At 38.8% G+C, this 25892-nt stretch overlaps 1 protein-coding gene across 12 annotated transcripts in view; it reads left to right on the top strand.

Annotated features, from left to right (window-relative positions):
- The window catches only part of SEPTIN8 (septin 8), a 33438-nt gene extending 19100 nt beyond the window's left edge, over nucleotides 1-14338 (top strand). For 9 of the 12 annotated variants that reach the window (XM_074213257.1, XM_074213252.1, XM_074213261.1 and 6 more), the window contains 4 exons: nucleotides 123-291; nucleotides 724-856; nucleotides 1112-1302; nucleotides 14114-14338. In XM_074213257.1, the coding sequence (XP_074069358.1) occupies nucleotides 123-291; nucleotides 724-856; nucleotides 1112-1302; nucleotides 14114-14237 (617 nt within the window). In that variant the 3' untranslated portion in view covers nucleotides 14238-14338. Of the gene's footprint in view, nucleotides 1-122; nucleotides 292-723; nucleotides 857-1111; nucleotides 1303-6724; nucleotides 9329-14113 lie in introns of those variants that run through there. The other 3 variants (XM_074213260.1, XM_074213259.1, XM_074213262.1) reach the window with 3 other exon arrangements.
- Nucleotides 14339-25892: the final 11554 nt, after the last annotated feature.

Here is a 25892-nt window from a genome sequence, read left to right on the forward strand (position 1 = left end):
ATCCATGCCCCATTTATTTGCCCTATGATCATCCAGCAGGTACCCCATCTGTCTGCTCTGTAATCCCTGAGTGCCTGTCCATTTGTCCCCTTTGAGTGCCTGTGTCTGTCCCATGCCCTCAGTGGAGAATGAGAGTCACTGTGACTTTATGAAACTACGAGAGATGCTGATCCGTGTGAACATGGAGGATCTTCGAGAACAGACACATAGCAGGCACTATGAACTGTACCGGCGCCATAAGCTTGAAGAGATGGGTTTCCAGGACACAGCTGCAGAGAGCAAGCCTATCAGGTGATACCTGGCTTGGCCCACATAGGTCTCTTTTCCCATTGTAGAACAAAATCCTCTTAGTCAGCCCCTTTTTTCAGGGACCACGGTCCTGGATCACCCCAGTCAATGGGGGGGAGGGTTTGACCATCTTCATTCAGTAGAAGAGTAAGTTTTGTTAAGTTTGGCTGATTTCCTGGGTCTGTCTGTGCTTTGTTTCAGGCTGTAGGACCCTTAGAAAATAGTTTCTGCAGTCCCTTTCCCCGCCCCCCTTCAACCCCAATCACGTCATCCCTACTTCTTTACTAGCTAACTAATCCTCCATTTCACTGGTAACCTACGATTCTCTGCCCACCCTTCTCTTCATATTAGAATTCTCCCTTCCATTCATCTACCACCTTTCTATAACCTGGCCCCTTGGGTCTCTCTCCTTGGCCAATGCCTGGACCTGTTTAGTCTCCAGGAAACCTATGAGACTAGGAGGAAGGAGTTCCTGTGTGAGCTGCAGAAGAAAGAGGAAGAGATGAGACAGATGTTTGTAAACAAGGTGAAGGAGACAGAACTGGAACTGAAGGAGAAGGAAAAGGAGGTAAGTGATGAGTCCAAGGTCCTTGAGTAAGGGAGGACTGGCTGAGGAGGATTCACTGTTGGGGTGGTGGAGAACCCCCAAAGATTTCTGTCTTATTCTTACATCCTAGGAAACCCAATGTGGGGACCTAGAAATTGGGTATAAAGGTTAAGACTCACAAAAGAATCAACTTGAGAGAATAGGGGGGCATCCCAGGAACCAAAGTGGTACTTTGGAGGAGGATATTTCTTCCAATAAGCAGATTTCCCCCTCTAGCTTCATGAGAGATTTGAGACCTTAAAGAGGACCCACCAGGAAGAAAAGCGGAAGGTAGAGGAAAAGCGACGACAACTGGAGGAAGACAAAATTGCCTTCTGCCGGAGGAAGGCAGCTGTGGAGGCTATGCAGGCCCAAGCCTTACAGGCCACCTCACAGCAGCCACTGAGAAGGGACAAAGATAAGAGAAAGTAAGTAAATGGCACCAGCCCACTTAATTCCCTACTTTCTCTGTCCATTGCAGTGACCAGGATCATTCCCTTGGCAAACTTTGGTTCTGACCTTGGTGTGGTATCATAGGGGGTACCTGCCTGCCCTCATTTTCCTATCTGATTATTTAAGGAAGGAGGTCAAAGTTAGGCTGTCTTGTCCTGCCCAGGTTGAACTGTATGGTCCTGGGGTATAATGAGGACTGTGTGGGTGGAAGATTTGCCCCAGGGAGAGGACTAGCAGGATGGAGGACAGAGATACCTGCAGCCTGAGGGAATCACAAATGGAGGGCCAGACCGTTTTCCAAGTGATATCAGATGATTTCATGGTTTCTGCTGCTGCACAGTGACCCTGTTGGCATAGTGCCATGGGGGGGGCAGCATGCCTGTACTCAGGAAGGAAGACCTATCTTTCCAACCTGCCCCACACATTTGGTATATGTGGGATCCTAGGCAAACCACTGAACCTAGCTGTGTTTCAGGGTTTCTAATTAAAAAAGCAGGGTTTGACCTTGATGGGCTATCTATATGGTCCCTTCCAGCTCATTAACCTAGGGTTCCATGATACCATGTTGCTTCTAGCTAGCATCTGCTGACAACTAATTATCTATAGCAGGGAGATGGGGGACCACTTGGGCACGAGGACATAGAAATCAGGTCATTTCAGTGTCAGCTGGAAAATGTGTGAATCGGAACTGTTTGAAATTTTTGTCTAGCCAGGATTAAACAACCTAGCTCCTGCCTAGATGTTCTAAAGATGGTTCTAAAGCCAGATGCAATGACCCTGCCTTTGGGGCTTTGAGAATCAGAACCCACATGACCTCATAGATTAGGAGCAAAAATCACATGGTCTGGTGCTTCCATGGCAACCTCAGAAAAGACTCAAAATTCAACAAAACTTGGAGTTTTTTAGGGGTGAATTAATTAAATATTTGATCAGATATAGAAGTTGAATGGTGTTACAAATATCTAAATCACCCCCCCCAAAGAGGAGTTATGTACAAGGACTCCTCAGGAGATAGACCAAAGGTGGGTCCTAGTTAGAGGATCCCTAGGGGAGCAGCAAAATAGTTTATTGCAGTTCTAGGATATTTAGATTTCACTGAACTTCATCTTTGACTCCTGTTCCTGAAAAGACTAGGAATGATTCTTGAGTCATTTTCCTCCATGTTCCAAATAAAGTAAATTTCTTCACCCAGACCTGGAGTCTCAGCATATGTTTACCTTACACCCCCACTTATGTCACTTTAAAATGACACTTCTTTTGGAAAGGATGGAAGTGGATGAAGGCTCTTTGTAGGTTCAGCTCCTGGGATGTTAGACTTGATCTCAGGAACAATAGATGTTTGTCTTTTTCTGGTCTTTTGAGCCTCAGAGATGGAGAAAGAGGAGGTGGAGGTCCTCGGAGGCAGATACCATGGCCTGTCCTAGGTTGCTGCAAACTTGGTAGTCTCTGTGTTGGGGAAGGAGCTGAGATGAAACTCTGGGGAGGCAGAAATCAGTGTTACCACTGAACAGACGGGCTCTAAGGGATCAGGAGAGGATCAGAGCATGTTAGCAGTGAGGGAGGCCTGATACTGACCACCATGTTAGACTTCTCTCCTTAATCTTCTTCCAAATGATCCTTCTCCTATGGACTTTTCTAACCCATGGGATCTGACTCTTTAACTATACAATACTTTGAGTTATTAAGTTTTAGGATTTTTTTTTTTTGCAAGGCAAATGGGGTTAAGTGGCTTGCCCAAGGCCACACAGCTAGGTAATTATTAAGTGTCTGAGGCTGGATTTGAACTCAGGTACTCCTAACTTCAGGGCCAGTGCTCTATCCACTGCACCACCTAGCTGCCCCAAGTCATTAAGTTTTTAATTAACTCAGATTTCTATTTCTAAATGAATTGACCCATCCCCCCCCCTTTTTATCCTTTGTGATGATTGTAGCCCCAGTCCATGCCTCTAATTTTTCTTTTCACTTTAGTTGGAATAATGAAAAGATGGCCTGATTTGAAGTAAGGGAAAAACTCATCCTGCCCTTGACTCTAGCTGTATAAACATGGGCAAACTCATTTTCTTTAAACTTTTATTTCCTCAATTATAAGAGGGGATTTTGTAGTACATTTCTCATGGAGTGACTATTAAAAATCAAATGAAATAATATTTATGAAGTGCATTGCAAACCTTTAAGCATACTATGTCAATATCAACTATTAGTTTAAAAACCATTAAACATTCCTCAAAGACCTGCTATCTTTAGGGACCTGTGTGAGGGATTCAAAGATGTGGTAGAGACTTTGATCTCAAGGAGCACATGGAGAGGATGGGGAAATTGTTTCCAAAATACTGTGATACAAGGGAGGTACTGATGAGAGTAAAGGAGAGGTTCAGACAAAGCATGATGAGAAATTTGAGGAAGGAGAGATCCCTTTCAATTGGAATGAGGGGGAAGGAGGGGCAAGGAAGGCTCTGAGGAAGAGATGGCATCTCAGGCTTTGAGTGAAGGGATTTCAATAACCAGATGTGGGGAGATTCTTTTCTAAATATTAATCAAATAAGTATTTAACAAATAATTGAAGGGAGAGACAGTGTAAACAAAGGAATATGGGAGAATATTGGAGGAGTAGGTAAATGAAGGATAATCTAGTTTACACAGAATATATCAAGGGGAGAGTAAGGATATATGACTGGAAAAGGTAGAGTACAAAGCCTTGAATTCAAGGACTGAAATTATGCAATAGGTGTTGAAGAACCACTCCAAGTTTCTTAATAGAAGACTGACATCTGAGGAGCCCATAAGGAAGATGGGAGGCAGAAAAAAGCAATCAGGAGGTAGTTCTAGTGTCTAGGAGAAGAGTTGAGGTCCATCATGATTGTAGTTGGAGTTTAGAGTTAGTGTTTAGAGGTGAGCCTAGCCAAAATATTTGGAAGACTGTTTTGGTTATGTGTAGTGAAGGGGAACAGGAGTCAAAAATGACTCTGAGATAATGAGACTGGAAGGATGGGTATACCCACAACAGAAACAGAAAATGTAAGGGGAGGATCAGCTTCTGAGTAGATGATGATGATTTCAACTTAGAATGTTTTAAAGTACTACCAGAACATCCACCTAGAGATGTTGAATATGAATTCAAAAGCAAAGTTCTGGAAGAGCTTGAGGTATCACCTGCATAGACTTGAAGACATGGTTCAGAAGAATGGCATCAAGAGAGAAGGCAGAGCACACATTGAAGATAGACCTCATGAGGATACACATATTTGAGGGGAGAAGGAAAATGAGAGAAGAGGCACTATTAGTGGAGTTACTACCAATCAGGAATTCTGATATAATTAGTAGTCTTTCTATCCCAAAGTTGTTGTATAGGATTGTTCAGGTTCTACTTTGATGTTATAGACAGAGGACTATGCCTCTCAAATGATCCCTTTTGATGCATTTTCCAGCAATAAGGAATGGAATTTCCTTGTGATCTTTTTCACTTCTTGTCTCCTCTTCTCCTTTGATGCCCAGAGCCATCCTTCTACTTCCAGATTCTAAAACACTGTTGTTTGTCCTGGGTGTTTAGGAATCATTTCTGCCTGTGCCTTCCTCTATCTACTGTCAGCATGGCGGAGCATCTTTGGTTGGGGTTTGAGCCCTTGAGGTTCCCAAATTGACCATAAACTTGCTATTTGACTCTGGAATAACAACTTTTCATGGAAGGCACATGTTATTTTGGATAGTGCTGGACTGGAACTCCAGAAGGTTTAGGTTTAGATCCTCCCTTTGCCTCTGTAGTTATGTGATCATAGATAAATCACTTACCCCTTTGAGCTTTTTTTTTTCCATTTATAAAATGGAGGTGATAATGCCTATAACTGTAGTATCTCCATCACAGTTTGTGGGTGAGACTCAGATTATTCAAAATGCTTTGCAAACTTTAGCATGCTTTATAAATAAATAATTATTTATTTGTATTACTTTTCTACCCTTTGGGACTCCTTGGTGTAAGAAGAAAAATCAGAGGACTTTGGGATTAGAATCTGTGAGGTCCAGAGAAACAGGACAGTTTAGGGAAGCCCAATACATTGTTCCAGAAGGGAGGGTTTCATTCCCACAGCACCCGTTGCTCTAGAGAAGATATCTGTGTTCAGGGATGAGCTTTACCCCTTGAGGAACGCATTCTCTCTCTTCTCCTTCCCACTTCCTCTCCTCTCCCATCTCTCTTTTTTCTGTCTCTCTCTTTCTCTCCCATTTGACTACTCAAATCTTGCCCTTGCCCTTATAGGTGTTTAGAGAACAGTTTTAGGGACAGTTGTTTGACAGAACAAATAAACCTGCTTATTTATTTGACAGATCAAAAAGACCCTGTTTTTGCTCAGAGTAACATTTATTTAAAACATGTTACCTTCTGAGGGAGAACCTCTTGCCTTTTCCTGATTAATTTGCATGGAAGCTCACTACTCTGATGGCCTTTGTCCTTGCATTCTATTTGTCTCAATTTGTCTGTTTACTCCAAGAAACTTATTTTCTTCTGTAGACTATAGTTTATGCAGTATCCAAAGGAATCTTAAGGAAGCTTTTTTTTACTTCTGACTAAGAAAGAGGAAGTGGAGGAGGGATGGATGGGTGGTACCATCTTGGTGTAATCGTATTGATTCTGGGATAAACTTTGCTAAAAAAAGAGATGGGGTGGGGCTAATGGCTACATAGAAAAGAAAAGCATATGACCTCATCCAGAACCTGCAGAAATGTTCAAACCCTGAGCTCTGGGGCTGGGAGGAATGGGCAGCTTGGCCCAGCTAGCATGATTCCAGTTTCTGAGGTGAGTGACAGGTAAAGATTCCTTGGGCCAGTGGGATCAGGTTGAGTGACAAAGCCCTTCTGAAAAAGTTGGGAAAAGAAAGCACTCTAACTTCTGGGGGCACAAATAGCTTGTATTGATTCCTGCCCCTTTATGCCTGTGCTTACTCAGCTAATTTGTTTTTTCATTTAAGTTGGAACATTGAAGCCCAGGTTGATTTTTTTTGTTTTTGTTTTTTAAAGTGTTAACTGAACATAGCAAAAGCTTCAGTCAGTTTAAGCAGTGGTGAGCAGTAGTATGGGGATAGCTAAGGCATTTGGGAGAAATGCCATCCCTTTCTTCCTCATGGGGAACTGAAGAGTGCTTAAGCTATGCTTTCAATGTATGAAAAGGTTTTGGTTAGTAGTGATTGCTTGTTAAATATTAATCCATTTTTACAAAGCTGCTTGCAACAACCATATTGTGATACTTAGCCTGGGATGTTACAAATTGAAGCTATTTTTATTTGGTTGTCACAAATCCCAAACTGACTGCTCTTCCCCCACTGTTTGTCTTGTCATATTTTGCTTCTCTTTGATTTGTTCTGCATATCTTTTAATGTATGTGTTTTTTTGTTTATTTTTATTTTTCAGTTAAAGCGCATACAGATATACATGTCGAGTGGACTTTAGACTTTCATGTGTTAAGTTGCTTGAGTTACCCACCACCTTGTGATCCTTCTCCCATAACATGGTGTGAGGACAAACTGAGAGCCAGTACAGACTCCAGTGTTTACAGCAAAGGCTGACTCCTCCTCATGAGGGCTGCAGCCTGTCCAGCCCCGCAGGCCGGGCTGCCCCCAACCCCTATGCAAAGACAAAAAGGATCTAATGTTGGAACTGAAACTGACAAGGTTTATTTTTTTCAGAACCAGTGGTTGGTCTTCCATTTATAGTGTCACCATCTCTTGATGGAGCAGTTTGTGCCGATTTAAATGAAGCCCCACGACCCCAGCCTCGTTATATTTAACTGTTCAAGGTTGAGATGGCTACTTACAAGGTGCCTGCCTTAGGTGTAACCAGTCTGGTATATGCGCTGTGCTGTGAGATTCACTTGAATTACTTTAATTTTTCTAATTATAATTTAACTTTCCTAAGAATTTTTAAACACTTCTAAATTTGTATCTTGATGCAAATAAAGCCAAGTAATATCCCTTCCCATTATTTCTGACAAATAACACACTTCCCATTAAAACAAACCACTAAAATTCTCTAAGCTTTTTCTATGTATTATTAAAATATACACAGAGAGATGGGTAATAAACTTCATATTATGACAGTGCTTGGGATTTCTTTACTGACAAAAGTGATACATAAAATAGGATCTTTTCTACCCTTCGTGTAAATGGAATGGCAGATGATAATAGTATGTGACCAGTGATACTTAACTGCAAATGGAAGAATAACCCTGTGTCTTTTAAATGATTGTTGTCACTTGAGATATAAGGTCTACTCCTCATAGGGAAGAAACTTGTCAGCTAGAAGAGTTTCTTGATAAATTCCTTCTAAAATTATAATTTAATTTTCTTGACTGAAATGAAGAAAAATTATGAAGATGTCTGATTTACACAAACAGTATAGCAAAAGTCAGCAGCATTGACTTTTCTCAGCTAATTGTGGAGACAATGCGGTTTGGTTTGCCAGATATTGGAAAGATTGGGGTTAAAAGCCTAAAGAGCAAGGCACTCAAACATGCTATTGGTTATTATGCTGAAAGGAAACAAATGTCCTTTCTTCTTGGTGCCTTAAGAATCTTTCATTTATTGTTTGGGCAATGGTGTTTTTGTTTTGTTTTGTTTTTTGCCAATGCAGAGATGTGGGTTTATTGCATAACTTTTAGTGGATGTTCTCTAAAGAAAAATAAAGTCTTTATTCTTTCCTCTTTATTTCCCTTCCCCTTTTCCCCTTCCCCCACCTCATACATTCATCCAGCTTGATGAATGTTTAACAATTTCTAGAACATATTCCTGGGTTCTCACTTGCTCCCACCAGGACAGTTTTCCATTTGTTGCTGAGGTGTTGTGAACAGTGCCTGGCTTTTGTTGCATCTGTTCTTAGTAGCAATATCTATGTATTGGGAGCTGAGCTCACCCTGGGATAAAGCAGATATATAAATTCTCAAATTATCTGAGAGAAGAGGTTAGCTATTTTTATGAATTTATTAAATTCACATTTTTGTGAAAGTAGAAACCTCAAGAAAAAACGGCAAATTTGTATAGAGACAATCATGGTGGGATGGGGTTTGTCATCCTTCCTTTAATGTTTTGGATCCAATTCAATTTGTTGCAAAGTAGGTTCAATACATTGACAGGTTCTGTAGGAAAACAGAATAATGTGCTTAATTCTAGATAGAAAGGGGGTATGAATCTTGGGATTTGAAAAAGAGCCAGAAGACCAGTCAGCAGCTACTGACTGCCCTTGTGAGGCCAGCCATACTGAGCTTTGGAATGTGGATATCCAAGGAATTGGAGATATAAATAATTTTTGTCCTGATTGGTTGCCCATAAGCACATGTATTCCAGATGTTTCTGACAAAAAAAATGAACTTTGAGGTGCCCTGTAGTCTGTCTTTGTTTCATGAAACTTTAAATCTCAGACTTATTAGCCTTATTTACCTGTTCCTCGGCAAATCACACATGTCAGTATAAACTTATCCATGTATTAATTTTCTTATGCTTATTTGTATTTGGGTTTTTGTTGTTGAGTTTTGAGATTTGTTTGTTTGTTTTTTGCCTGAAACAAGACTAGTAGACCTTGATGCATAAGGTGAGTTGATGTCTTATAACAATCTATCATTATGGTTGACACTTATCCACATGACTCTTATTTCTGGACATATGACTGCCCATTTCAAAGAGTCATTTGTGGGCAATGGATGTCCAGGATTCCACCTGCATATGTCTATTGATTGGCATTACAAGGTTACTTTTTGAAATTGCCGTAGCTATTCCTATCATGGCTTTTGTAAAGTAAATTTGCATTTAAAATGATTTTGGATGATTTGAACTTTGCAGACTTCCAGTGTGTGTTTGTTGTGTTAACATGAATGAGACAGTCTACATTAAATGTTATGAGTGTTATTGGGTAACATTAACGTGCTTTTCCAAATTGCTTCATTCATACATTCATTTTTTGATTGTTTTTGTACCTTTCTGTTTACCTTGTACTCATTTCTTTTATTAAATTTCACTTTTTTTTGAGTTTTATGGTGTGTCTCTTTTTTTTTTTTTTTTGGCGATAACTTCTCCAACCTAACAGCGTTACCAGATATGCTTATTTGCTATAAAAACCAAGAGCAGTGGCATTTGTGTTTAGACAATAGTGTGCTTGCCTGGCCATGTGAAAGCAGCAAGTGTTGGATACTCAAGAACAAAAAAGGATGTGGGATTCCTGCAGCATTTCTTGATGTCACTTACCTGATTCTCTGATTGGTAAAGGAAGGAAATGGGGAATGGAGAAGTAAAGTGCATCAACCAATCCACAAGTATTGATTGATCATCTCTTATGTCCTCAATTCTATACTAAATCCAATGGGACAGATCAAAGGATAAAACACAGACCCTGCCTTCCCAGAATATGTACATACATTAAGTAATGAACAAGTTATAAAACACTATTAAGTATTAAAAAGAATAGATTTGTACAAAAGGGGGAGACCAGTTTCTTCCATGGAGTAGTCAGGGAGGATTTTATAGAAGAAATAGAGCTTCAGAGACTGGTGGGGATGAACACAAAATACTGAACTATATAACTTCACATGTGTGAAATTATAATCTGTGTGGTGGTTTATGATCAGGCTCTTTGGGAAGGGCCCATGACACCTACTTCCTGTATTTGACCTTGCTACCCTTCCTTTTCAGTGCATAGACCTACTAAATTTAAAAAACATCTGAGAAGTGCTAATACATTTTTCTATTCACAAATAAGGTCTCCCAGAAAATGTTTTCCTAACAAAGTTGTAAGACTTCCACATCCTTTTTGTTCTGTACTCATGATGGGTTCATTTACAACCTGAGAATTAACTTTGCCTAATTCTTCCTGGCAATCCTGTCTTTGGGTTCATGTACTGAATGTCAGGGAAAAGTCAACTGCAAGAATCATTAAAGGTTAGGCAGCAGAAGTTGGGAATAAATGCTCTATCATGGTGGAAAGGTGTGCAATTGAGGGATTCCAAGCAGGCCAAGAGTAGATTTCCTGATCCTTGTAGGTTCAGAACATCTGGTTCCTGAGGCTTAGTTAGCAACACAGCAGCCCTTTTAGGTTGGTTTCATAATTGAGTTTCCTCTCAATTTAGTTTCAGTGAGAATTATGAAGCTGGGAAATCAATCTGGATTATAATGTTTGATGATGGTGACCAGTGCCATACAATGTCAATTCCATTAAATGTTCCCCTTCTCTGATGATTCATCTTGGCCATTTTGGGCATTCCCAAATAGGACTCTTATTTCTATATTGGACCTTTTATTCATCGAATCTGTTGGCTTTGAGTAAGTGCTGCCTCAGTGATAAGTGAAACCAGCTAGGAAATTAACAAAAGAATTGAATCATCTGAGATCTACCCAATGTGAGCTCCCTGATCAAACCTTCCTAGGAGGGTTCCAAGAGCTCCAGAAGATGAGGTCATTCAAGAGAATGGAAGATAGTTAGCATGGCGAAAGTTATAACATTTAATTCTCTCCACTCTTCTTTTGTGGAAATAATGTTTGAAGGCATCAAAAGGATAGGACAAATCACTCCCAAAGCACTGAGTTTTGAGCCCATTTTATTAAAATGTAGACAATTCATCCAAAGAACCATTTAGCTACAAAGTCAAGGCATGGAGCTTTCTAATTAGGAAGACATTTTGACTGAACCTTTTCCTCTTTAGTAACAGCTGTATTGGGATACTGGCCTTAAATCAAGAGGGCCATGGATATACAGGCCTAGATGACAATATCACTTTCATTGCCTAGATAGTTATGGAAGAATGATTTGTTTAACAACTTCACAATAATGTTCTGTGTGAGATTGAAATGGGCAGAGGGGAGGGAGGTTCTGAAAACAAACTGTAATACTGAAGTCACAAATGATTTTTATCTCTACAGAGTCTCTAATGGAGATATTTGGAGACCAAACAATGTTTGATGAGTAATGACTTAAGATAATCAGTTTTTAAAAGAGGAAACAAAAAAGTCTTACTAGTTTTCTTTGCCAAGCTGTGAGATATCCAGATGGATAGATAGATAGAAGGATATCTATCTGTCTAGCTAGGCAAGAAAAAAAATGCATATTAATTTTTTATACTTTTACATATTTATATAAACTTATATAAATATATACTATATATAATCTGAGGAATACATACATATTTGAGTATGTATATGTATATACATATGCCTTGATTTGCATTATAATGGATCACTTCAGATAACATTTCATCACACTTAAAGTTTACACAATGACTTTTAGTAATGAACTGCATAATACATTAGAAAGAAACCTGGGCTATCAGGAGACTTGGGCTTTTATTATACCCCTGCTACTAACTGGCTTTAAACTGGCTAGTCACTTCTCCTCTCTAGGCTTCAGTTTCCTCATCTATAAAAAAAAACGTTAAACCAGATAATTCCTAAAGGTGCAGTGCAGCTCTAATATTCCAGAATTCATTAACTAAATGTATGTGTTGAGGAAGTTGTTTTCCTAAAAAGAGTGAAGTAAGACTAAAAAAAAAGCATCATATAAACCTTACATCCAGACCAACTTAAAAAATTGTAATGCACTTACATTTGTTTATACAAAACTAAAGAGCAAGGAGGAAAAAGAGAGAAGGTACTTGACCATCCCTAGAATACATACTTCCTACTGCTAGGAACAATAATGCCAAGGAACTCCCTGCATGCTTTTCAGGTACAATTCAGGTACAATTTCAGGTAGGATTAAATTATGACCTAAGTACTACAATGGCTCCTGGTTCAGATATTCAAGATATTTGTGTACCTAAGGAGAAAATTCAGTCAATAAGTTTACTAGTCTCTAAACATTTGATTGAAATTCATTCACTACTTATTCAAAGATGGAAACACCATTGCCTAGAGAGAACAAGTAAATAATGCTGCCTCAGTATTAAATGTTTAGAAAGGCAACTGGGTTAGGGGAAAGAAAAGAAAAAACAGTATTCCTTTCTTTCAGGAAAATGCGTGCTACATGCTACTCTTCAAATCCTGCCAACACACAGTTAATTTATCCTTTAACAAAGCTCCTTTATGTTGACTAGAACAACTGTTACAAGCTAAGTAATCAAAGAATAGTACACAATTAGCAAAAAGGCAAAAATATTCATAAAAATTTTGTGTTTGTAAAAATGATTACATAATTACCTATTCAAAATGTGTAACCTAGTGTTAGTGACTAGAGAGGATAAAAAAATCACTATCAAATAAGTGATATGTTGCTCCATATCTAGCCAGAGCAATCAGGTCCCATTTGAACAAATTTACCAAGGTATTTAAGGTTTGACTTTTTAGGTGACTCCCAGTTCTCACTCCTGGAATCATCAGGTCCTTCACTAAAGTGTTTCTATAACCATCTAGTTTGACTACAGATAGTACAAAAAGTATTGATGCTGCTTCAAAAGGCTGAAGTGTCACCCCCAAAGATGCCCTCAAAATCTGGATAAAAATGCTGATTAAAAGGACATTTTTTGCCATTAAGAGTAGCTGGCAGTGGTTATTCTGGACTGGGTGGGATTTTGTTTCTTCTAGCTTTATGTTCAAATTTCTTCATAAGAAAACGCTAAGCAAAAGGTATGTAAATGATAATACCTACTTACACATTTCAAGTTTGCAAAGCTCTTCTTTACACAACAGTTCATTTGATCTTCCTAATAATCCTGTGATACTATTATCCTTATTTTGCAGATGAGAAATCTAGGGCTTAGAGAGATTTAGGTAGCTAAAGGACCTTTCCAGATCTCTTGTGGGGGGGGGGGGCAGGTGAATGGCATTTTCAGTAGTTTATTGGCCTCCTTATAAATGACTAACCCTGATAATAACTATTTCCCTAGCAGTAATTTTCTAACTTGTTTCAGAGTAAAATAACTTTTTTATGACTTCTCTATTCTCCATTACATAAATGCCCAAATTGATGAATTCAGAGCTGCATCAAAACTGGAAGTTAACAGATTTAGTTTGTTTTCTAGGGGTGTGAATTCTACCCTTTGTGGAAATGATAAAAGATACTTGTAAAACGGGCAAGAAGTCAAACTGGAAAGTTAAATATACAGGTGGTACTAGACAGAAAATCTTTTTAGATGCTGATCTATAAGATAAAGTTATACCATCTTACTTTCAGAAAGGAAACATATACCTACCAGGGGTTTCACATGGCTACTGGACATATCTGATTTTAGGGCAGCTTCTTCATCTTTGACTAAAAAAAAAAACCCAAAGCAATTAATCTTCCATTTTAATCACATTCATCTCCAAAATAGATAAAATGGCCATCAGTCTAATGTGCATATTTCATCTTAACACAATCAAATTAAGGGAATCTAAAAGTTTCAGACTCAATTTCTTCTTCCAATTCTGGAGCTCCCACAAACACAACCTTGAGGGTAGGGAAGAGAATCTAGGAATTACATTCCAATCCTAACCCCATATCAGACAATGCCTTACTCTGAATGAGGCAAGTCCCTTAACCACTACTTTCTTCCATCTAAGATGAACTCTTTATGACCAATAGAGAAACAAGAGACCCCAAGGACAAAGGAACTGTTTTAATCCCTTAGCCAGCCTCCTAGCACCTTGGATGAGGAGCAGTCTAGATCAAGGAGAAAAAAATTAGATTGAAGTAGCATCTTTGTGATAAAAGCATTTTCAAGAACACAGAGGAGGCTTGCATGCCATTATTGGGGATGTGGGGTGGGATTTTATGGTCATAGAGCAACTGTTGGAGAAGCTGGTCTGGGGTGATTTTGATTCCTACCTGTGCTTTCTACCTTTCCAGTTGTAAAGTGATGATCACAAAGTCCAACGTGGAGCCCTTAAAGTACAGTAGCTGGTGGCAAATCATACAGTGCTGCTGCAACTGCCTGGTCAAGAATCCAGCGGGGCAGGAACGATTCCTCTGAGGCAGCTCATTTAGTAGACGGGGACAGTTGGATAGCACCATAACCTGGAACTGGAGTGAAGAGATTTTTTTTTCTAAAAAAGTAAAGGAAAAAAATTAGGACATCAGCAACTCTTTACTTTAAATATATCATCAACCCAAAGTAAAAACTAGTTCAGATTTACATCAGGGAAATTCAGGTCTTGCCCAGCCCTCATCTTAAAGGGCGATAACATCCCAATGTCCATCCCAGTGGAGTACAAATCATTCAAATACAGTTAAAGAATCTGCTTCCTAACAAGCTTATAAACCTCACAATTCTAAAATGCCAAGATTGCTGAAAAGCAACAGGAGCTACCAAGCTAAGTTAGTATGCCAATTTTATATGGCAAAAAATTTCTTAGCTTGGTTTGTCACCATTTCCCTAAAAGAAATTGCTCCTGGTGACTTTTCAATCATCATCATGTAATAGACATTTTCTGTTCTATTCATGACATAATTTTGCCTTACTAACAAATCATTTCCCTAAGGAAGACTATCATTCCCCTTTAAAACAAACAAACACTACCTTTTTATTTTAAGTGCCAGATCAATAAGGTCCAAAGCCTGAATAAAGTTTAAATATATGGGTGAGTAAAAAGACAGCTGGGAGAATGTGTATGTATATTATAGCAATCTGATAGCTTTTTATGTACAGTATTATTTGAATGGAAAAGTAGAAATATTTTTGCAGTGTGTATTTTAAAAAATGAGAGAGAAATTGATCATTATAGTGCCGTCTAAAATATTTGTAAAGTTAATTTAATCATCTTTTAAAAGTGGGATTCTGGTTGAATAATATTTTGAATATTGGTATATTTAAGATCTATTTTCCACTGTTGCATTCTTCATGAGATAGTTTAATTCATGTGCAGACAGACCTTTTGTGTGCATCTGTGCTTTGTAGTCTTATTTGGTAAATAGCTGCTTAAACCCAAACAAACCAACTTAGAACTCCCCAAATTCCCTTGCTTATAAGGGAACCTGAAGTCTACCAGTACTGCTGTAAAAAAAGATCCTAGGGCAGTTTGCCTGGGATGACCTTTTGCATTCTCTGCAGCTCTGAAGGAATACAGTAATGATGCACAGCAAATATCATCCCAGGTGGTATTACCTGTAAAGAGATGAAAATAAAAAAGATTCCTACCAGGGGATGTAGTGGTTTGTTTTTTTCTTTTTAAATGATAGATACAAATGGAGCCCAGTTCTCATAAAAATATCTAGATTTGTTCTCTTCTCTTCCCAGCCTCTGGTTGAAATCCTTAGTCTTTCAGAAAAACTGAACTGAATCAGAATCTTGGATAGTTGGATGTTCTCTCATGGCAAGACATCAGTCCCAGCTTAAAGTCATGTGATACCTCCAGTAGATGTTAAAATTTTTATCTTGACTTTGCCATGACTATCTTCATAGTTTTATAGGATCACAGATTTAGAACTGGAGGGGATCAGAGTGATCTAGTCCAATCCCTTTATTTTACAGGTGAGGAAACAAGGCACACAAATGTTAAGTGGCTTGTCAAAGTCAAGAGAATAGTATGAGAGCTAAGATCCAAATCTAGGCCCTTTAACACCAAATCCTGGGATCTTCTACAATACCATACATTTGAAAACTTTCTTAGAACCCTTAGGCAGTGTTACACAGTGATTAGAGTGCCAAACTTGGAATCAGGGAGACATGGATTGAAATTCTAGTCTCAGTCTGAATTTTGCCCCCTCATACCCACAACTCACAAGAAATAACAGACACTCATCTGGCCCAATCATAAGAAAAGAAGAAAGGGTTAGGATGGGGATGGGGAGGGGAAGTGGTCTGGAACATGTGAGGTGTGGGCAAAAAAGGCAATTAGAAGGCAGAAGAGAGGGGCGGCTAGGTGGTATAATGGATAAAGCACCTGCCCTGGAGTCAGGAGTACCTGGGTTCAGACACTTAATAATTACCTAGCTGTGTGGCCTTAGGCAAGCCACTTAACCCCGTTTGCCTTGCAAAAAAAACCTAAAAAAAAAAGGCAAAAGAGTACTAGTTCCTAAGCAAAAGGCAACACTCTGGGTCTCCAATTTCCTTCCCCTAGGGTTTACTCAGGACAAGGGATCCTGGTAGGCCAATATCTGCATCCCTTAACATGAGTGAGGCTAAGGACTAGCTTGTCTCAAATCCCTGTATTTTCTGGAACCAAAAAGACTTCTCCCACCCTACATTCTAAAACCCATAGTGGTATAACCAGAGTCAGAACAATGGGGAATCTGAAGTTTTGTCTCTCTGAATAGCAGAGCTTTGTAGCTGGCTGACTGAGTTTAGTCTACTGGAACTTCCAGTCAGGGTTAAAAACCATGAATGTTTGCTGACCTTTCTGGAAATAATGCCCCACTTCTCTTCTTTCCTTCCTGGTATGGAGACAGTTTGATCTGGCAGATAAAATTACCTATTTCTTTCTTCCCCAAAATGACTTGAAGTTTTCCATATTTTTTCTTATTTTATTTATTCTTGTTTCTAATATCAAAAGTACTGAGGATTTTTGTCTTCAGATATCAAAATCATTTATTAAGAGTCCAAAAAATTATGGTAATACAATGGTATACATCACCTAGTATTGAAATTTCATATCAAAGAACCAACCAAGATGGCAGAGCAGCAGGAAGAAGTATAACTGAGTTCTCCCACACAATTGTTCTACAAAAACATAAAAACAAACTGGACAGAGACCTGACTGGAGAAAAAATAATTTCCCAGCCCTATCAACGCTAAAACACAAAGCAGTCTAAGGACACTGATATGGTATCCACTGGGGGTAGCAATCCCCAAAAAGTTTCCATCATAGGCACCAAATAAGGGAACTTCCTGTGGTTGTTTGCCATGACAAAGGTCCTAGACCTAAACAGAGAGAACTAACTTTGTTTAGGGAGGAGATGACTCTCTCATTCATTGCCCAATGCTCTGTTAAAAACCCAGTGCAAGACTGAGGAGAAGACCCTGTGCCTATGGAAGGTTTGAGTGCAAAAAAGTGATCTCTGGTCCTTTGCTGTGTTCTGAGTAAGGATCAAGTATAGAAGAGAACACCAACTGTGTCAAACCCCAGGATTTGAATTCTAGGCCCCAGCCTATAGTAGAATTACAGGGCAGGAACCCCAGAACAAAAGGGAGCCTGAAGTTCTGTTACTTTGAACATGCAGAGCTTTCTAGCTGGCTAACGGTAGCTGAGTCTAGTAGCAGTCTACTGGAACTTCAACTAGGGATGGAAATCACATAGTTTAGTCCTCAGACCCAAATCCAGGACTTCAGAGCTATGAGCAGTATTCATACTTTGCCCTGCATCAGACCACTTTTAGAATACTTAAAGTTTGTAGGTCCCCAGCCTGAACTGTATCTAAGATCCTGGAATAACACAGAATTCATTATCTCCAAAAAAGCAGTAGCAGGACCAAAAAGAAAGCAAACATAGCCTAGATGTTCCCTCTAGAAATATGTATTTATTCTTCAAAAAAAAAAAAAGGTCCTGAGTTCAGAAATAGGGGAGAAGAATGAGCAAATAAAGAATCCCAAATAAAGAGATATTGATGACACTGACTCTCAACTTACAACCCACCTCCCCCCGCAAAAAAAGAAAATGAGTTCAAAACATCAATAAGCAAAAGACTAAAAGGAAAAAAGTTTGACCACTAGTTCAATTAGAATTAGAAGAGATGAAGCACAAGTGCTTACAAACCAAATTTATAAATAAGGAGCTCTAGAGTAAAAAAAGTGGAAAAGGAAACAAGTCCTATGAAAGAAATAATAGGATTAATAGTATGGCAAAAGTAAAAACTTTCCTGAAGAAATAGACTGCCTGAAAATTGGGTGACCAAATAGAAAATGACTCCATGAGACAGCAAAAATATTAAAATAAGGTCAAAATGTTGATGGGGATTGGTGTCGCCAATTTAAGATTGAGAGGCCTTGAAAGGTAAAAGAATTCACACATAGCCCTGGGATTTTAAACCCTCAGGACTGATCTATACGTGCCTACAAGGTATATAAATTAAAATCTTTTCTCCTCTTGGAGAAACAGTAAGCAGCTTGTAAGCTGTTTGAGGGTAGAATAACAAAAGACTAGGCAAGGTCTGAGAATGAGAGAGAAGAAAGTGAAAAGCAAAATAGCCAGGAGACCTGGTTAAGAGGGAAAATGTAAAGACAGCCATAAGGGCTGGCTTAGTCCAGCCACATGGTATAGAGGCCCATGGTTCTTCAGTGGACTCAGGTCAGGAGCACATGGCCTAAATCTAGTCAAATTAAATGCACTTCTGTAGTGGGTTGGATAAGGGTGGAGCTTGGGAAGTGTTCTAGCACCAGGTTCCAAGCATTCTCCAATAGGCAAGCTATGCACTGATCTTCCCTGTCCAAAGTGTGACCTCAAAGTCCAACATATTTCCTGCCAAACCATCATAAACTTGACCCATCATTAGCCAAGGTCAAGTAGACTGGAAACCAGAAACTGGAGGAAGGGGAACAAGCTAAGGCCACTCCCAACTTGATGAATTCACATTTACAATGGAGTCACTTTGAACAACAGAGTTCCGCAGATAGGCACAGACAATATTTTTCCTTCTACAAAATTTGTTTCTAATCACAACATCTCCTTTGTTCATAATTTTCTGCATCAAAAAGACTGAAAGACTGAAAAATAAAACAAAAGGCAAGGTAGTAAAGCAACTGCTCTGGAAAACATTGAGAGAGAGAGAATTTAATAATAACATTTTCTAGAAAAATGTAAAGCTATAACCAAAAAAAGAACAAAGATATTCAAGAAATTACATTGGATTTCTTAGAACCAGAAGACAAATTGAAAATAGAAAGCAACTATTCATTTGCATAAAGAAAATACTAAATAAAATTCCTTGTAACATTAGAGCCAGATTCAAACCTTCCAAGTCCGAAAAAAAAAAGACTGCAAGCAGCCAGAGAAAAAGAATTCAATCGGGGCAGCTAGGTGGTGCAGTGGATAAAGCACTGGCCCTGGAGTCAGGAGTACCTGGGTTCAAATCTGATCTCAGACACTTAATAATTACCTAGCTGTGTGGCCTTGGGCAAGCCACTTAACCCCATTTGCCTCGAAAAAAAACTTAAAAAAAAAGAAAGAAAAAGAATTCAATCAAGTACAGAGGTGTCACAGAATGCAACCAAGAATAATGTACTCAGTTGAGTATATCCTAAATGGGGAGTATGGGAAGAAGAGTTGTGAGTTTTGGAAATGGATCTTTTATAAGATAGAGGAATTTTAAGCATTTTTGTTGAAAAGACAAGAACTATGTAGAAACTTTGAAATAAAAGTACAGGAGTCAAAAAGAAACATAAAAAGGTAAACAAAAGCAAGCTATCATTGCAGACTAAACAAGGATAAACTGTTTACATTCTAATATGAGGAAATGTCCCATCAGAATTCTATCATTGGGACAGCTACGGGATGCAGTGGATAGGGCATGAACCCTAGAGTCAGGAGGATCTAAATTCAAATCCAGACTCAGACACTTAATAATTGCCTAGCTGTGTGACCTTGGGCAAGTCACTTAATCCCACTGCCTTAAATAAAATAAGGTTTCTTTTTCTTAAACTTTTTTTTTTTGCAAGGCAATGGGATTAAGTGACTTGCCCAAGGTCACACAGCTATGTCACAGTCTGAAACCATATTTGAACTCAGGTCCTCCAGACTCCAGGGCCAGTGATCTATGTATCCACTGTGCCACCTAGTTTCCCCAGCCTTAAATAAAATTTAAAAAAAAGAACTCTTATCATCAAGCATTATAGAGGATGTTGAATGACTGAAGGTGTGTGGGGAGGTGATTTTGTTATGTTTGTGTGATCTTAAAGGGAGAAGAAGAATAATAGGGGAAGGTAGGAACAGGATATGCAGGTAGAAGATCATATAAACAATGAAGAAAGGGGGGAGCAAGTGCCACTTGGAATCTCATTTTCTTTTTGTTTTAAATTTTCTTTTCTTTTTTTATAAAGGAAAGATTTTATTTTTTATTTTACAATTTTCCCCCTAATCTTGCTTCCCTCTCCCCCATCCCCCACAAAAGGCAGCCTGTTAGTCTTTACATTGTTTCCATGGTATACATTGATCTAAATTGAATGTGATGAGAGAGAAATCATATTGGATCTCATTTTCATCTGTACTGGCAAAAGGAGAGAAGAATTCATAAAAACAGGTGGGTTCAGAAATACATTTTGCTCAACCAGAAAATAGGAGGAAAAATGGAGGAAGAGGGGTGGGATAAGAAGAGTAGATTAAGGGAATTAAGGCAAATCTAAGGAGGATGGATCACAAAGAGGCATTGAAAAGAAAGGATAAGACCTTGTGATTGGGTTCTATGTAAACAAGAAAGAGAGGCAGAGAGATTGCCTCAAATCGAGGGCTTTAGTGCTGAGTAGCTCTTCTTTCACTACCCTATTTTTTATGAAATGGAGATATAAATCAAGAAAAAGATAAAGAAATATCATTGAAAACAATACATAATCATTCGAATGTGAAAGGAAAGAAATGAGTCATAAAATGGAAGAAAATAATAGTATGGATTAGAAAACAAAATGCCCTTGAATTCATAAATATTTATAAGAAATGCATTTGAAACAAAAATTAACACAGTTAAAATAAGAGGCAAGAGAAAAATCTATAATGCTTCAGCTGAAGTAAAAAAAAAAGGGTAGCCTTACATTTTGCTAAAAGGTATCATAGATAACATCAATATTAAATGTATATGTACTAAATGCCATACCATCTGAAAACTTAAAGGAAAAGCTAAATGAGTTACAGGAAGAAAGAGTAAAACTAAAATAGGTGAAGGTCTCAATTTATCCTCCTCAGACCAAAATAATTGTTGGAAAGGCATAATCCTTATTGGGAATCTGAATTTATCTCTCTCTCTCTTTTTTTTAAGTTCAGTTTTTTTTCAGTTTCAAATTCTCTTCCTTCTTTCCCTCCTCTGAGAAGGCAAAAAAAACAAAACCCTTTACACACACACACACACACACACACACACACACACACACACACACACACATATATACATAATATATGTACATATATGTAGTCATTCAAAACAAATCTTCATTAATCCATGTTTAAAAAAGAAACAAATTATGCTTTAATTTAGATTCCAAAAGCATCTGCTCTGAAGGTGAATGGCATATTTTATCATGAGTCCTTATTCATTGCATTGGTCAGATTATCTTCAAAATATTGCTGTTTTGTAAATTGTTCTCCTGATTCTGCTCATTTCACATTGCATCAGTTCATATAATTCTTCCCAGGCTTTTCTGAAATCCTCTTTGGTTTTTTTTTTTGGACTTTTGCAAGACAGTGAGGTTATGTGACTTGCCTCTCTCCATCATTTCTTAAACCACATTAGCATTCCATCATGTTCATATGTCATACATACCTTGTTCAATTGAAGGATATCCCTTTAATTTCCAATTTCCAATTCTCTGTTGTTACAAAAAGAGCAACAATATTTTTGGTACCTATAAGTCCTTTTCCTCTTTCTTTAATTTCTTTTGGGGGTATAGACCTAGTAATAGTATCACTGGGACAAAGGATATGCACAGTTTAATAATTTTGGTCATCTTTTGTTTTAGGTTTTTGCAAGGCAAGTAGGGTTAAGTGGCTTGCCCAAGGCCACACAGCTAGGTAATTATTAAGTGTCTGAGGCCAGATTTGAACTCAGGTACTCCTGACTCCAGGGCCAGTGCTCTATCCACTATACCACCTAGCCACCCCTCAGTTTAATAATTTTGGACAAGGTTCTAAATTTCTTTCAAGAATGGTTAGACTGTGGGGTGGGGGAGGTAGAGCCAAGATGGTAGTGTGAAGGCAGGATTTCCAGACACTCTCTTCCAAAATACTTCAAAAACTTTAATATTAGGACTCAAACCATATTTTAATATTAGGACTCAAACCTTTAGAAAGACCCAGGGAAACAGTTCTCTAGCCCAAGGTAACTAGGAAGATACATGGGAAGGCTCAATCATGCTGCACTGGAGCGAACAAGCCTTCCAGAAATAGCCCATGGGGTGCCTGGATCTCTCGGGGGGGGCGGGGGGCTGGCAATGGGGTTTCCAGACCTCCCAACCCAGGGATCACCAAGAACAACTTGGACGATCAGGGAAAAACTCTGTCAGAGGGGAGCAGAGACCAGGCCAGCACAGCCCCAATCCCAGCAGGGGAGCTGCTTTCAGAGTGTTCAGCCCACAGAAGATAAAGGTGGAGGGAGACTGTTGAGGTCTTTCTGCTATTCCTGGGATAGGACTCTGGTGCTCTTTCCAGACTGTGGTCACAGTTTGGAGCCCCCTCTTGCCTTAGAAGAATAGCAACCCTCCTCACCATTCCAGAGCAGAGGGGAATGCTTGTGGTCATCCACAGACCAGAGTATAGACCAGGAGAGCAGTAAGAGCCTCTCATAAGACCTTGATGGAACTGGGGTCCTTATGGGGGGTCCCAACAATACTCAAAAGCTTGGAAAGCACCTCAAAACCAGGACATAGGCTAGAGAAATGAGTAAATAGAAAAAAAGGAACCTGACCACAGAAAATTACTTTGGTCCCATGGAGGATCAAAACACACACTCAGAAGATGACAAAGTCAAAGCTTTTGTATCCAAAACCTCCAAGAAAAACAGGACTTCATCTCAGGCTATGAAAGAGCTCCAAAAAATATTATGAAAATCAAGTAAGGGGGGTGGCTAGGTGGCACAGTGGATAAAGCACCGGCCCTGGAGTCAGGAGTACCTGGGTTCAAATCCGGTCTCAGACACTTAATAATTACCTAGCTGTGTGGCCTTGGGCAAGCCACTTAACCCCATTTGCCTTGCAAAAAACAAACAAAATCAAATAAGGGAGGAAATTGGGAAGAGAAATGAGAGTGATGCAGGAAAAACATGAAATCCAAGTCAGCAGCTTAGCCAAGGAGATATTAAAAAAAAAATCAGAGAAAATAACATGTTAAAAACTAGTTTAGGTCAAATGTAAATAACAGTCCAAAAAAATTAATAAGGAGAAGAATAGCTTAAAAAGCAAAATTGGCCAGGTGGAAAAGGAGATAAGAAAACTTTCTGATGGAAACAACTCCTTCAAATGCAGAATGGAGCCAAAGGAAGCTGATGAATTTGCAAGAAATCAAACAATAAAACAAAACCAACAGAATGAAAAACTAGAAGAAAATGTGAAATATCTCATTGGAAAAACAACTGACCTAGAAAACAGATCCAGAAGAGACAATATGGAAATTATTGGGCTACCTGAAAGTTATAACTAGGAAAAGAGCCTTGACTTCATTTTTAAAGAATTTCCACAGGATAATTTCCCTGATATCCTAGAAGCAGAGGATAAAATAGAAATTAAGGAAATCCACTGATCACTTCCTGAAAGAGATCCCCCCACAAAATCATCCAAAAAATATCATAGCCAAAGTCCAGAACTCCCCAGTCAAAGAGAAAATATGACAAGTAGTCAGAAAGAAGCATTTCATATATAATGGCGCTACAGTCAGGATTACACAGGACTTACTTATTAGCATCTATATTAAAGGCTTGTAGGGCCTGGAATATGATACTTTAGAAAGCAAAAGAACTTGAACTACAACCAAGAATCAAGTACCCAGCAAAACTGAACATCCTCTTCCAGGGGAAAAGATGGACATTCCTGTTGAAATTATCAGAGTTGAACAGAAAGTCCTACAAGTACAGGGCTCAGGTGATGCACAGAGAGGGTAGCTGGGAAGGGCAAACTATGAGAGACTCAACGATGCTGAGTATTACTTGTATTCCTGCATGGGAAGATAATACTGATAACTCAAATGAACCATCTTAATAGAACAATTAGAAGGAGCATATATAGAAAAGACACAGGAGAGCTAAATATGAAGGTATAATATATCATAAAGATGGAGTCATTTGGGTGAGAGGTAGAATGAGCTAAGACATTTCATATAAAAGAGACAAGAAAAAGCTTTTGCAATGGTGTGGAAGGGGTGGGGAAGGTGAGGGGGAATGAATGAGCCTTCATTCTCATTGGAATTGGCTTAGAGAGGAAATAACATACACACTTAATAGAGTGTAGAAATCTATCTTACTCTAGAGAAAAAAGGAGAGGAAGGGGATAGGAGAAAGGGAAAAGGGAGAGTGAGGTGAGGGTGTAGGTGATAGATGAGAGGGAAGGTCATGGGAGAGAGTAGTCAGAAACACAACACTTTTTTTTTTACAGGGTGGTAAGGGTTGGGTATCCGGCCTGGGGCCCATGTAACTGGGAGGTTGTTGGGTGTCTGGGGTGGGATTATATGCCAGGCACTGTGATAAGTGCTGGGGATATAAATATGAAAAAAAAGTCCCTGTCCTCAAGGATTTACAATCTAATTGTAAGGAAGAGGGAAGTCAATGTATAAAAGGAAGCTGATTCATGCCATATTCAAGAGTGCTATGGCTTATATATGGCCTGTTGGCTGCATATTTGATAACTGTGTTTAAATCAGCAATCGTAGAGAAATTAAATCCCAAGGCATCATCTCAAGGATATTAAATTGGCAATGCTGTCCAAAAAAGAAAATTATAAGTGCTAGAGAAATCATAGGAAAATATTTACAATAATGCATTTTTAGCTGAGTTTCTCATTGGTGTAGCTCTGGAATGTTCATTGGAATTATGTCTAAAAGGTTATTAAATTGATACCTTTTGACTTAGACATTACTATGTCTATACTCCAAGAAATTACTGAAAGAGGAAAAGGATCCATAGATAGAAACATATTTATAGCAGATCTATTTTTGGTGACAAGGAATTGGAAATTAAAGTTTTCCATTATTTGGGAATTGATTGAATAAGTTATATAGTCTATGAATGCAATGGAATACTATTATGTTGTAAAAAAAGTAAATTAGGAATTTCAGATAAACCCTGGAAGACTTATATGAACTGATACAGAATGAAGCAGAACTAAAATAGTTTATTTTTTAATTTATTTTTTATTCTTATTTTGTACAAATTTTTTTTTACATTAATAAAATATTCTTGTTTACAAGTAAACAAAATACCCCTCCCCCCATGAATATAGATAGACTTGCTTGGGCAAAAAAAGTAAAGGGGAGAGTAAAAAAATTAAAATGAAAAAAAAATAGTAATAATTGTAGGTATGGCCAGGTGGCACAATGGACAAAGCACCAGCCCTGGAGCCACGAGCACCCAAGCCCAAAAGAGCCCATATCTAGCCTCATAAACCCAACAATCACCCAGCCATGTGACATGCAAGCCGCCCGATCCCCACTGCCCTGCAAAAACCAAAAAGAAGAAAAAAAACACCCAAAATAAAATAAAATAGTAGTAATAGTAGGGGTGGCTGGGTGGCAGACAGAGCATTGGCCCTTGAGCCAGGAGCACCTGGGTCCAAATCCGGCCCCAGACACCCAAAGATCACCCTGCTATGTGGCCCCAAGCAGGCCACCCAGCCCCACTTGCCCTGCACCCTCCCCCAAATAATAATAACAAAAAATGTGCTTCAGTCTTTGTTCCAACACCACCAACTCTGTCATGGGTGGATCACACTCTTTATTATAAGTCCATCATAAAAGTTACTTCCATATTTTTCCAACATTGCCATTGCTGATCGCAATTCCCTCCTTTC

Source organism: Macrotis lagotis, chromosome 1 (assembly GCF_037893015.1).
Source record: "Macrotis lagotis isolate mMagLag1 chromosome 1, bilby.v1.9.chrom.fasta, whole genome shotgun sequence".
Taxonomy (NCBI): Eukaryota; Metazoa; Chordata; class Mammalia; order Peramelemorphia; family Peramelidae; genus Macrotis; species Macrotis lagotis.